Source organism: Somniosus microcephalus, unplaced genomic scaffold (genome assembly GCF_052327205.1).
Source record: "Somniosus microcephalus isolate GS21.2 unplaced genomic scaffold, FLI_Smic_1.0 unresolved_chr1, whole genome shotgun sequence".
Classification (NCBI taxonomy): Eukaryota; Metazoa; Chordata; class Chondrichthyes; order Squaliformes; family Somniosidae; genus Somniosus; species Somniosus microcephalus.
The window spans coordinates 150,268,661-150,282,495 of record NW_028225179.1 but is presented as its reverse complement, the minus strand read 5'-3'; the positions used below and the strand labels follow the sequence as shown (position 1 = coordinate 150,282,495).

The 13,835-nt window shown below is 46.6% G+C and overlaps 1 protein-coding gene across 2 annotated transcripts in view; it reads right to left on the bottom strand.

Annotated features, from left to right (window-relative positions):
• The window catches only part of LOC147096252 (cytochrome P450 2K1-like), an 86,845-nt gene extending 73,227 nt beyond the window's left edge, over window positions 1–13,618 (bottom strand). Inside the window, exon 1 of one of the 2 annotated variants that reach the window (XM_085975099.1) lies at window positions 12,176–13,618. In XM_085975099.1, coding sequence (XP_085831225.1) covers window positions 12,176–12,376 — 201 coding nt within the window. In that variant the 5' untranslated portion in view covers window positions 12,377–13,618. The remainder of the gene's footprint in view (window positions 1–12,175) is intronic. The other variant, XM_085975098.1, reaches the window with a different exon arrangement.
• Between the last annotated feature and the right edge of the window lie 217 nt (window positions 13,619–13,835).

Below are 13,835 nucleotides of genomic sequence, written 5' to 3'. Positions count from 1 at the left end.
GAGAACACTTTGTATTCGGCCAGTTTATTAACCATATCATCAATGCGTGGCAATGGGTAGGCGTCCAAGTCGGTATATTGATTGATGGTTTGCGAATAATCGATGCATAGTCGCTGTTTGTGAGGTTTTAGAGGGTTCTTGACAATGACGACTTGAGCCCGCCAGGGCGACGAACATGGTTCAATGATATCCTCTGCTAGAAGTCGAGAGATTTCAGCCGCAATAAAAGATTGGTCTTCCTGATTAAAGCGCCGCGATTTCGTTATTATCGGTTGGCATTGAGGCGGAATACTGGCAAATAATGAGGGTTCATCAAGTGAAGCTGCTGATAATGCACAAAATGGTAATTTAGACGGTATATTAGAAATAGTAAGTCCGGGTTTGGATCCACCAAACTCAATGGTGAGTTTCTTATGCTGTTTTTGGAAGTCCAGTCCTAAGAGGAGATCACTACATAAGTCCTTGAGCACCGAAAGTCGGGTGGAGGGATACATACGACCATGAAGTGTCATATCAACAACACAAAAGCCGGAGATTCTGGTATTAAGTGACGACTGGGCCATCGCAATTGCCTGGTCCGATGGGAAGACATGTAGTTTCAATTTCGCAACAATCTGTTCCTTAATGAAACTATCAGTACTTCCTGAGTCAATTAAGGCATCTAAGGTATGCCCTTTAATTGAAATTTTTGTGGCTGCATGAGACAGGTTCTGTGGGCAAGCAGCTGTAATTGGTGTCGTTGCACAGAGAGTGGCTAAAACTCTCGGTGTGCTTCTTCGGGAGAGAGCTCGAGAGGAAGCTTGATAGGTCCTAGCTGGAGCATCTTGATAGGCCCTAATTGGGGCAGTTTGGTAGGCCTTAGCTGGATTGGCCCTCGTAGAGGCCCTTGATAGGCAAACTTTAGCAAAGTGTCCTTTTTTCCCGCAATAACTGCAGATTGCATTGCGAGCAGTGCAGGTTTTCCTAGGGTGAAAAGCATCTCCACAAAAGAAGCATTCCTTCCTAGATTGCCAAGAGGCTGCTAAAGTGGGGTCGTCCTCCTCTTCTTCATCAGAATTATCAGAATTAGATTCCCCCATGATAGGGTTCACCTGAGACCGCTTGAATTGTCTGGTTGCAGCTACAGCAGCAGATCGAGATCTGGGCAGCTGATAGAGGTCTGCATTTCTCTTTGCCAAATCCAGTGAACAAGCTAGGTCAAAAGCTTTTTGTAGCTCAAGTGTTTTACTTTCTAGTAGACGCTGGCGTATAAATGGAGAGGCAATCCCGCAGATGAAAGCATCACGAATCATTTCTTGGCGGTACAGCTCAGCTGAGGCTGCCTGAAAGTTACAATCTACGCTGAGCCTGCGAAGTTCTTGCAGGAATTCGTCAATTGATTCCCCTGGCCCTTGTCGGGCTGTGGCCAGTAGATGTCTAGCATAGACCTCATTTGGGGTCTTGGCATACAGCTTCTTAAGTGCCCGAATCACCTCATCGTAATTATCCCATTCATCAACATATTCGAACACTTTTGGGGTCACATAATTGATAAGTATCTTCAATCTAGCAGGAGCATCCGCTTCACATTCATCCAGAAAATTCTCAAAAGTACGGTACCAATGCTTCCATACCCTGCCAGCTGCTGGTGCATTCGGGTCCAAGTCCAGACGAATAGGTCTAAGGATTTTCTCCATGATGGGTGGTTCCCTGGATCCTTAATTCCGAGTTTGTCCGAAGGTCTAGTATTCGTGAGTGTAAATACTAAGTTACTTAAATTGATGTAAGAAAAAGGAGGCTTACCATCAAGTAACTTTAAAGTAAGCTTTAAGTAACTTATAAACACACTATATACAAGAGAGGTCTTTACCATGCCTCTGGTAGAAGCCTCTTACAATACTGAACAGACCAGTATTTATACCAGTCCAACAGGAAGTGACACATGACAGGAAGTGAGGTATGTACACAGTTCATAGTTCATAGTTCACAGTTCACAGTTCACAGGAAGTGATGACATAACTTCCCGGAAGTTATTATTTTTATCACAGGAGTTACGTGGATTTAATAGGAGTGGTTTACCAGATTCCGAAACAGTTTCTACTTCGGCAGCTGTTGCCTCTAGGATTCAGAAGTGTTATTTTTGCGGGAACGCCCGGCACCCCCGTCTGAAGTGCCCTGCCCGGTAGGCTGTGTGTAGTAAATGCGGCAAGGGAGGTCATTACGCACGTGTTTGCAAATCGGTTGCCTCCTCTGCGACTATTCAGCCTTTAGATAGGGCGTTTATTGCATCAGTTTCTGCCGCCTTTTCCCATGGCCTAAACAAAGCTATAGTTATGGCCCAAGTTAATGGGTTAGAAGTGAAGGCCCTTATAGATACGGGCAGTACTGAGAGCTTTATAAGTCTTCAGTTTGTGAGGGAGAAGCGTTTGAAAATTTCGCCTGTTTCCTATCAGGTGTGTATGGCTCAGACGACTCTCACCTCACAAGTAGCTGGTTGTTGCCTTGTGAAATTAATTCTCCTAGGTAATACGTATACTGATATACATATTACGCATCGGCAGCGGGTGGAGGCGGAGCTGAGCGGCAGAGCGACTACAAGAGGCCCCAGAGGCTCAGGTAGGCCCCAGTGCGGCATCGGCAGCGGGTGGAGGCGGAGCTGAGCGGCAGAGCGACTACAAGAGGCCCCAGAGGCTCAGGTAGGCCCCAGTGCGGCATCGGCAGCGGGTGGAGGCGGAGCTGAGCGGCAGAGCGACTACAAGAGGCCCCAGAGGCTCAGGTAGGCCCCAGTGCGGCATCGGCAGCGGGTGGAGGCGGAGCTGAGCGGCAGAGCGACTACAAGAGGCCCCAGAGGCTCAGGTAGGCCCCAGTGCGGCATCGGCAGTGGGTGGAGGCGGAGCTGAGCGGCAGAGCGACTACAAGAGGCCCCAGAGGCTCAGGTAGGCCCCAGTGCGGCATCGGCAGCGGGTGGAGGCGGAGCTGAGCGGCAGAGCGACTACAAGAGGCCCCAGAGGCTCAGGTAGGCCCCAGTGCGGCATCGGCAGCGGGTGGAGGCGGAGCTGAGCGGCAGAGCGACTACAAGAGGCCCCAGAGGCTCAGGTAGGCCCCAGTGCGGCATCGGCAGCGGGTGGAGGCGGAGCTGAGCGGCAGAGCGACTACAAGAGGCCCCAGAGGCTCAGGTAGGCCCCAGTGCGGCATCGGCAGCGGGTGGAGGCGGAGCTGAGCGGCAGAGCGACTACAAGAGGCCCCAGAGGCTCAGGTAGGCCTCAGTGCGGCATCGGCAGCGGGTGGAGGCGGAGTCGGGACCAGCGGGAGCAGCGAGGAGGAGCTCGGGAGAAAACACGGCGACCAGCGAGGCCCGAGACCAGTCAGGAGCAGTGAGTCGGAGCCCGGTATAAAAACCGGAGAGAGGCGAGGCCCGAGACCACAGCTGGGGCAGTCGGGAGAGCAGGAGGCCAGTAACTGCTGGGGCAGTCGGGAGAGCAGGAGGCCAGTAACTGGTGAGTTTAAAAGCTCACCTTTCGCGGGCTTTTTCTTTCACAGCTGGTGCAGTTGGGAGAGCAGGAGGCCAGTAACTCTTATATAGGTGGAGCTGTTGCTAAACCCGAAACACTACAGTGTAGTGTCTCCCACCCTTCCACCTCCTCTAACCTTTTAGGGGTTAGGGGAAGTTGAAAAGGTAGGTTCAATTTATTTTATTTCAGGAGCCTAACCTAGGTGGAAAAGGTTCCAGGACAGGAGACGGCAGTGAAAATACAACACCAGAAAACAGGTAGGTGACTGGTTGGTGAGTACTTTCACAAACTTATTCTAAGTAGAATTCAACAATTAAGCTAAATCGTAGTAAATAAAAGGGTATTGTAAGGGTTAAGTCATGGAAGGGCAGCTCGGACCCGTGTCATGCTTCTCCTGTGCCATGTGGGAAATCAGGGACACTGTCCCTGACAACTATGTGTGCAGGAAGTGTGTCCAGCTGCAGCTCCTAGCAGACCGCATGGCGGCGCTGGAGCTGCGAATGGACTCACTCTGGAGCATACGCGATGCTGAGGATGTTGTGGATAGCACATTCAGTGAGTTGGTCACACCGCAGGTAAAGGCTAGCTCAGACAGTAAATGGGTGACCAAAAGGTAGGGTAAAGACAGGAAGGTAGTGCAGGAGTCACCTGCGGTCATCTCCCTCCAAAACAGGTTTACCGTTTTGGGTACTGTTGGGGGAGATGACTTATCAGGGGAAGGCACCAGCAGCCAGGTTCAGGGCACCATGACTGGCTCTGCTGCACAGAAGGGCGGGAAAAAGAGGGATAGGGCTATAGTGATAGGGGATTCAATTGTAAGGGGGATAGATAGGAGTTTCTGTGGCCGAGACCGAGACTCCAAGATGGTATGTTGCCTCCCTGGTGCAAGGGTCAAGGATGTCTCGGAGCGGGTGCAGAGCATTCTGAAGGGGGAGGGGGATCAGCCAGTTGTCGTGGTACATGTAGGTACCAACGATGTAGGTAAAAAGAGGGAGGAGGTCCTACAAGCTGAATTTAGGGAGTTAGGAGCTAAATTGAAAAGTAGGACCTCAAAGGTAGTAATCTCTGGATTGCTACCAGTGCCACGAGCTAATAAGTTTAGAGAGAGTAAGATAGATAAGCTAAATACGTGGCTTGAACAGTGGTGCAAGGGAGAGGGATTTAAATTCTTGAGGCATTGGAACCAGTTCTTGGGGAGGAGTGACCTGTACCAAGGGGACGGTCTACACCTGAACTGTGAGGGAGCCGATGTCCTCGGGGTAATATTTTCTAGGGCGGTTCGGGAGGATTTAAACTAATTTGGCAGGGGGATGGGAACCTAGGTAGTGGAAAAGAGGGAAGTCATATGAAGTCAGAAATAGACGGTAGAAAGGTGAGAAGCAATAAGCAAAGGAGAGAAACACAAAGGGCCAAACTAATTCATAATGAGAGTGTGAAAAAAGCAAGCCTGAAGGCTTTGTATCTTAATGCTAGAAGCATTAGGAACAAGGTGGATGAATTAGTTGTGGAAATAGAGGTAAACAAGTATGATTTGATTGGGATTACAGAAACGTGGCTGCAGGGTGGGCAAGGCTGGGAACTTAACATCCAGGGATATACAATATTTAGGAAGGATCGGCAAAAAGGTAGGGGAGGTGGGGTAGCATTGCTGGTAAAGGAGGGGATTAATGCAATGGAAAGGAAGGATATTAACTCGGATGAAACGGAATCTGTATGGGTAGAAATGAGAAATAGCAAGGGGAGGAAAACGTTAGTGGGTGTGATATATAGGCCTCCAAATAGTAATATGGAGGTGAGGGAAGGCATAAAAAGGGAAATTAGAGAAGCGTGCGATAAGAGCACAGCTGTCATCATGGGTGACTTTAATTTACATATTGATTGGACTACCCAAATTAGTAAAAATTCTGAGGAGGAGGAATTCCTGGAATGTTTTCGGGACGGTTATCTGGACCAATATGTCGAGGAGCCGACTCGAGATCAGGCCATTTTAGACTGGGTATTGTGCAATGAGAAGGGACTTATCAGCAATCTTCTTGTACGAGGCCCCTTGGGTCAGAGCGATCATAATATGATCGAGCTCTCAGTCGAGATGGAGAGTGAGGAAATTGAATCAGAGACTAAGGTCCAGAACTTAAATAAAGGGAATTACGAGGGTATGAGACGGGAATTGGGTAAGATTGATTGGGTGGTGTTTCTGGGGGGATTGACAGTGGATAGACAATGGCAAGCATTCAAAGATAGAATGGAAGAATTCCAGAACATGTTTATACCGGTTTGGCATAAAAATAAACCTAAAAAGGTGACTCAACCGTGGATAACGAGGGAAATTAGGGACAGCATAAAATCAAAAAAAAGGGCATATCAACTGGCAAAAAAAAGCACCAGACCGGAAGATTGGGGGCAGTACAGGATACAGCAAAAGAGGACAAAGGGATTAATCAGGAAGGGGAAAATAGAATACGAAAGTAAACTTGCAGCAAACATAAAGACAGACTGCAAAAGCTTTTATCGGTATATCAGGAGGAAAAGACTGGTAAAATCCCAAGTCGGTCCCTTGCAGTCCGATTCGGGAGAATATATAATGGAGAATAAGGAAATGGCAGACCAATTAAACTCATACTTTGGTTCTGTATTCACAAAGGAGGACACAAATAACCTCCCAGGAATATCGGCAAACATAGGGACTAATGAGAGGGAGGAGCTGACAGAAATTAGTATCTCTAGGGATATGGTGTTGGGTAAGTTGAGGGGACTGAAGGCCGACAAATCCCCGGGGCCTGATAAACTACATCCTAGGGTACTTAAGGAGGTGGCCCTGGAGATAGCAGATGCTCTAAGGATCATCTTCCGGAACTCCATTGACTCGGGAACAGTACCCGTGGATTGGAGGGTAGCTAATGTTACCCCAATATTTAAAAAGGGGGGTAGAGAGAAAGCAGGGAATTATAGACCAGTAAGCCTTACATCGGTTGTGGGCAAAATGCTAGAGTCCATTATTAAGGATAAAATAGCGGAGCACTTGACAAATGGGGAAAGGATCGGACAGAGTCAACATGGATTTACAAAGGGTAAATCGTGTTTGACTAATCTGCTGGAATTTTTTGAGGAAGTAACTGGTAAAATAGATGGGGGAGAGCCAGTGGATGTGGTGTACCTTGACTTCCAGAAAGCCTTCGATAAGGTTCCACACAAAAGATTATCATGCAAAATTAAGGCTCATGGGATTGGGGGCAAAGTATTAACGTGGATAGAGAACTGGCTGGCGGATAGAAAACAGAGAGTTGGAATAAACGGCTCATTTTCGGAGTGGCAGGCAGTGACCAGCGGGGTGCCGCAAGGATCTGTCCTGGGACCCCAGCTGTTCACAATATATATAAATGATCTGGATCAGGGAATTGGATGCAATATTTCCAAATTCGCTGACGACACTAAACTAGGAGGAGGGGTGGGCTCTGATGAGGATGTCAGGAGGCTACAGTGCGATTTGGACAGGTTGGGGGAATGGGCGGATACGTGGCAGATGCACTATAATGTGGATAAATGCGAGGTTATCCACTTTGGGGGTAAAAACAGGAGGGTGGATTATTATCTAAATGGCAATAGATTGGGAGATGGGGAAGTGCAGAGGGACCTGGGTGTTCTTGTGCACCAGTCACTGAAGGAGAGCATGCAGGTGCAACAGGCGATTAAGAAGGCAAATGGTATGTTGGCCTTCATATCAAGGGGGTTCGAGTATAGGAATAGGGATACCTTACTACAGCTGTACAAGGTGCTGGTGAGACCGCATCTGGAGTATTGTGTACAGTTTTGGTCGCCCCATCTGCGGAAGGATGTTCTTGCCATGGAAAGAGTGCAGCGGCGATTCACCAGGCTGATACCTGGAATGGCGGGAATGACCTACGAGGAGAGATTGAATAGTTTGGGCTTGTACTCACTGGAGTTTAGAAGATTGAGAGGGGATCTCATCGAAACATATAAAATTATGGCAGGCCTGGACAGGCTGAATTCAGAGAGAATGTTTCCAATGGCAGGGGAGCACAGAACCAGGGGCCACAGTCTAAAAATAGCGGGCAAATCATTTAAAACAGAGATGAGGAAGAATTTCTTCACTCAAAGAGTGGTGAGCCTGTGGAATTCCCTGCCACAGAGGGCTGTGAAGGCTAATTCAATAAATATTTTCAAGAGAGAATTGGATATATTTCTGAAGGCTAAGGGGATTAAGGGTTACGGAGAAAAGGCGGGGACGGGGTACTGAACTGGTAAGATCAGCTATGATCTCAGACGAAGATCAGCCATGATCTCATTGAATGGCGGAGCAGGCTCGAAGGGCCGAATGGCCTACTCCTGTTCCTATCTCTATGTTTCTATGTTTCTATCTGTTCTGCCTAATCTCTGTACGGACATTTTGATTGGTCATGATGTGCTTCAATTACATGAGTCCCTCAGTCTTTCTTTCGGAGGAACTAAGCCACCTTTGTCTATTTGTGGATTAACTTCTTTATTCATTTCTCCATTATCACTTTTTTCCAATTTGATGCCGGATTGTAAGCCAATTTCTACCAAGTCAAGAAGGTATAGCAGTCAGGATAAAGAATTTATTAATTCTGAAGTTCAACGTCTTTTATCGGAAGGAATCATTGAACCTAGTTTTTCGCCCTGGCGGGCACAGGTAGTTGTCACCACTAATGAGAGACATAAGCGAATGGTGATAGACTACTCTCAAACTATTAACAGGTATACTCAATTAGATGCGTACCCCCTGCCTAAGATTGATGAGCTTATCAATAAAGTATTTCAATATAAGGTTTTTAGCACTATTGACCTAAAGAGTGCTTATCATCAGATTCCTATCGTTAAGAGGGACAAACCATATACGGCCTTTGAAGCTGGCGGAAAGCTGTACCAGTTTTGCCAAGTACCATTCGGTGTTACTAACAGTGTCGCCTGTTTTCAACGGGCAATGGATGCTTTTATAAGTGATAACTCTCTCTCTGACACCTTCTCATATTTAGATGACATCACGGTGTGTGGCAAATCAAGGGTGGAGCACGATTTTAATCTAGAAAGATTCCTTCAAGTTGCGGAAAAAGTTGGCTTAACTTTCAATAAAGAGAAGTGTATCTTTTCGACCACCGAGGTAAATTTACTGGGGTATATTATCTCGGGAAACAAGATTAAACCAGATCCAGAACGGTTGCGACCACTGATTGATTTACCTTGTCCTATTAATTCTAAGGCCTTGCAACGAGTTGTTGGACTGTTTTCTTATTATTCTAATTGGATTGCAAACTTCTCGCAGAAGATCCGGCCCCTTATTTGGGTTACGACATATCCTCTATCATGGGAGGCCAGGATGTGTTTTGATAATCTCAAAAAGGATATCCTTGGAGCAGTTGTGCATTCTATTGATGAGCAGGTTCCCTTTGTGATTGAGACGGATGCTTCCGATTTTGCAATTGGGGCTACCCTGAACCAAAATGGAAGACCTGTGGCCTTTTTCTCACGTACTCTGAGCAATAGTGAGCAAAGACATTCATCAATAGAGAAAGAGGCGTACGCAATAGTAGAAGCACTGCGTAAATGGAGACATTATTTATCTGGGCGACATTTTACGTTAGTAACTGACCAAAAATCTGTGTCCTTCATGTTTGATGTCAAACATTTCAGAAAGATTAAGAATGATAAAATAATGAGGTGGAGGATTGAGTTGGCATGCTACCATTTCGATATAGTCTATTGTCCGGGGAAGGATAATGTTGCCGCTGATGCGCTGTCGAGGGCTTATTGTTCTGTGCTTCACGGAGATACGCTTATTAATCTTCATAATGCTTTGTGTCATCCTGGTGTTACGAGGATGATACACTTCGTACGCAGTAAGAATTTGCCCTTTTCAGTTGAAGACGTCAAGCGGATGACTTCGTCATGCTCTGTCTGCGCCCGGTGTAAACCGAATTTCTTTAAGCCTCAACGAGCTCATCTTATAAAGGTTACTTCTCCTTTTGAACGCCTGAGCGTTGATTTTAAGGGGCCTCTTCCTTCAACGACTCAGAATCGATATATATTTACTGTTGTGGATGAGTTTTCAAGGTTCCCTTTTGCTTTTCCTTGTGCAGATGTATCAGCTGCTACAGTTATTAAATGTCTGACTCAACTTTTTGTTATCTTTGGGATGCCTGCGTATATCCATTCGGATCAGGGAAGTTCTTTTATGTCTTCCCAGTTGAAGGAATACCTCCAGAGTCGGGGAATTTCTACTAGCAGAACTACCCCATATAATCCCCAGGGTAATGGACAGTGCGAACGATACAATGGGGTGATCTGGAAGGCAGTTATGTTGGCTTTGACATCCCGGAACCTTAAGGATACACAGTGGGAAATGGTACTGCCTGATGCCCTGCATTCCATTAGATCATTGCTTTCAACGGCTACTAATGTGACCCCCCATGAAAGGCTCTTCAACTATCCGCAGAGATCTACTACGGGATATTCGGTACCTTCATGGCTTACTATGCAGGGACCTGTGCTGCTCCGACGCCACGTTAGACTGTCAAAGTATGATCCTTTAGTGGAGGAGGTGGAACTATTGGAGGCAAATTCCCAATATGCTCACATTCGATTCCAAGATGGGAAAGAAAGTACGGTTTCAGTTAAAGACTTAGCTCCTTGTGGTGGCCAGCCCTCTCCTGAGGACATTAACAATAGCCATAATTCAGATAATGTTGATGTCGTCACAGATACTACGAACATTTCCAATCCTATTGCAGACACTTACAATTCTCTTAGTCTGCCCCCGATGGATGTTCATAATCCTCCCAGTCTACCTTCTAATGGGACTTCCAATCCGGAAACCGTTGATAATCGGGATATTGATAGCCTCCCTGCAGAAGATATTTCTGTGTCTCCTGGTGTGGGAGGGCAAGGAACTCCACCAAGGCTAAGAAGGTCGGCACGAACAAGATATCCGGTCGACCGATTAAAAATGGACTTTTAAAATAGTTAATAATTTAATAGTAAAATTTTAAAATTGTTGAAGGCATTATACATGTATTGCTCTAGTCATAAATAACTAATTGTAAACTGTAAAGGCTACCTAGGTTGAAGTATATTTTAAAAGGAGGGGTGAATGTGGTGATTATTCTTGTTTTATAAGAAGCATTGTAATTGGTTGCCTGTTTTCCTGCCTTGAGATATATGCTGTAAACTTATTGGTTAGTTGATTCCATGTGACCTGTGGTGGCCATCTTAAATTCAGTTCTCTACAGTTTGGTTGAGACTGGGTGCTCAACATGTACTTGCTGGTTTTTTAAGGTTAATAAAGCCTAGCTTTTGAAAGGCAATCTACTCTTTATTTCAGGTAGAAACTACAAAATTGGTGACTGTAGTAGATAAACTTGTTCGTGAAACATTCCTCTCTCTGCTATTTTAACAGCGGTGTTAACCTGTTTATTTTAAAATAACAAATACAAGAAAGGACTTGAAATCACATAGCACATTTCTAAACCTCCCAAAATACTTCACAGCCAATTAAGTACTTTTAAAGTGTAGTCACTCAGTACAGGGAAATAATTTGCGCACAGCAAGATCCCACAAACAGCAATGAGAAGAATGGCCAGATAATCTGTTTTCAGTGGCTTTGGTTGAAGGATAAATGGTGGCCAGGGCACCCTGTTCTTCTTCGAATAGTGTCGTAGGATCTCATACCCGAGGGGGCAGACCTTGGTCGAACGTCTCACCTGAAAGACGGTACCTCCGACAGTGGAGCACTCCCTCAGTACTGCTTTGGGAATGTCAGCCTGGATTATGTGCTCAAGTCTCTGGAGTGGGACTTGAACCCACAACCTTCTGACTCAGATCTGAGAGTGCTACCCACTGATCCAGAGACAAAAGAATGACATATGAGCACATTAATTGTTTGTTCACTAACAGTGCCAATTTGCACAAAGCAAGCTCCCGCAAACAGATAATGACCAGATAATCTGTTTTTGTTATGTTGATTGAGGGATAAATATTGGCCAGGACTCCAGGGATAACTCCCCTGCTCTTCTTCGAAATAGTGCCTTGGGATCTTCTCCGTCCACCTGAGAGAGCAGACAGGGCCTCAGTTTAACGTCTCACCTGAAGGACGGCACCTCCGACAGTGCGGCGCTCCCTCAGCACTGCACTGGGAGTGTCCGCCTAGCTTTATGTGCTCAAGTCCCTTGTGGGGGATTTGAACCCACAACCTTCTGACTCAGAGGCGAGAATGCTACCCACTGAGCCACAACTAAACCCCACAATCCGATCACTAAATGTCCTCTCTTCTCAGGGACTGGTCAAGACTTCCCCTTAACATATTGAAACATACTCAATGGGAATTTTAAATAATCAATTCTAAATAAATCAACAAGCTCTATAAGATCATCAAACATCTCAGGTGGAGTTTCTCACTTTCCCTCGCCACCATTGCCACCTCGCATGCACTGGGAAAGCTTAGCGGAAAATCATGGGATATCTGTCCCACGATTTTCTGTCCAAAGGCATTAATGGATGGAAAACCTTTGGGCAAACAGCCTGCGATTTTCCAATAAGCCACATGTTGTGTGTGAAGCCCCTGGCGTGGACCCTCAGCAATATTTCACCCCTCCACTGTTAACAGCAACGTCTCGCCAGTAATGCCCGGTCAGTGGCCAATGATTCTCTCTTACCTTAACCAGGGATTTGTAAAGTCTCTTCAGATCCAGCTGGTGCAGGTTGCCAATTATTGGGAGGGGTGTGGGTCCAGGGGGGTAGTTAAACCGAGGCCTGCTTCGAGAGCCAGCAATGAAGTAAATCAGGAAAATCACAAATACAGAATAAACCAGTAAGGTTGTGGTGAGACTGAATGGAAGCAAGTTGAACAGAGCCATTGCGGATGGACTTATCTGTGAAACCAAATCACTCCGTTACTTTCACTCCGTGTCTTCCCCGGGTGCAGACATCAACTTCTATTGACTTTACGCAAGGGTTTGACACTCCTACTTTGCCTGACTGGTGCCTCACATCTATCCCGAAACAGTCACATTCCAAGCGTAGCTAGCTGTACGCAATTGGACAGCCCATGATCAGATCCCTTTGCCTTTTTTGGAAACTATTCAAACAGGTTCATTGGACTTTTGACTGCACAGTGATTCACATTCAAAGAACCTCCATAGCATAACCCACCGCACAGCAACCAGGACACATCAAATTTGTGTTACAATTGTGGAAAAGCCCTTTGAGCTCAACAGAACAGGTCAACAAGGCTACAATGAAAACATTAGCTTTATTAATCTGTGCCTTATATTGCTGCCAGCTATCAAATTCAATTGATGACACGGAAGCATGGTTATGAAATTAAAACAGAAAATGCTGGAAATACTCAGCAGTTCAGGCTGTGGAGAGAGAAACAGAGTTAACGTTTCAAGTGAATGACCTTTCATCAGACTAGATGTGACTCTTGATATCTGAGATCTTGTCTCAGTTGAGTCGGCATATGCAGTCTAGCTGTACCCCGTCACTGGGCGAGCGCAACGCTGAAATTACTAATGCAAATTCTTCAGTTTATCTTTAAATGTGTCTAGTGAGCTTGCAGTTACGATTTTGTTATCTAACTGGTGCTAGTCGACAATTGTTCATGGGGAAAAGCTGAACCTGTGTTTCTCTTTCCTGACCTGGCGTCTCGTTAGTTTTTGGCTATTCCCTCTTGTTGATCTGTTGTTCCGTGCAGTTTGTAGCGCACTTTCCGTTCTGATTCCAGTTTGTCTGCTCATAATTTGATACATCAATGGAGCTTAGAGTCCCTCACCTCTTAGTCAGAAGGCGGTGGGTTCAAGTCCCCACTCCAGAGACCTGAGCATAAAGATCTAGCCTGACATGCCAGTGCAGTACAGAGGGAGTGCTGCACTGTCAGAGGTGCAATACAGAGGGAGTGCTGCACTGTCAGAGGTGCAGTACAGAGGGAGTGCTGCACTGTCAGAGGTGCAGTACAGAGGGAGTGCTGCACTGTCAGAGGTGCAGTACTGAGGGAGTGCTGCACCGTCGGAGGGGCAGTACTGAGGGAGTGCTGCACTGTCAGAGGGGCAGTACTGAGAGAGTGCTGCACTGTCGGAGGGGCAGTACTGAGGGAGCGCTGTACTGACAGGGGGCAGTACTGAGGGAGTGCTGCACTCTCAGAGGGGCAGTACTGAGGGAGTGCTGCACTCTCAGAGGGGCAGTACTGAGGGATTGCTGCACTGTCGGAGGGGCAGTACTGAGGGAGTGCTGCACTGACAGAGGGGCAGTACTGACGAAGTGCTGCGCTCTCAGAGGGGCAGTACTGAGGGAGTGCTGCACTGTCGGAGGGGCAGT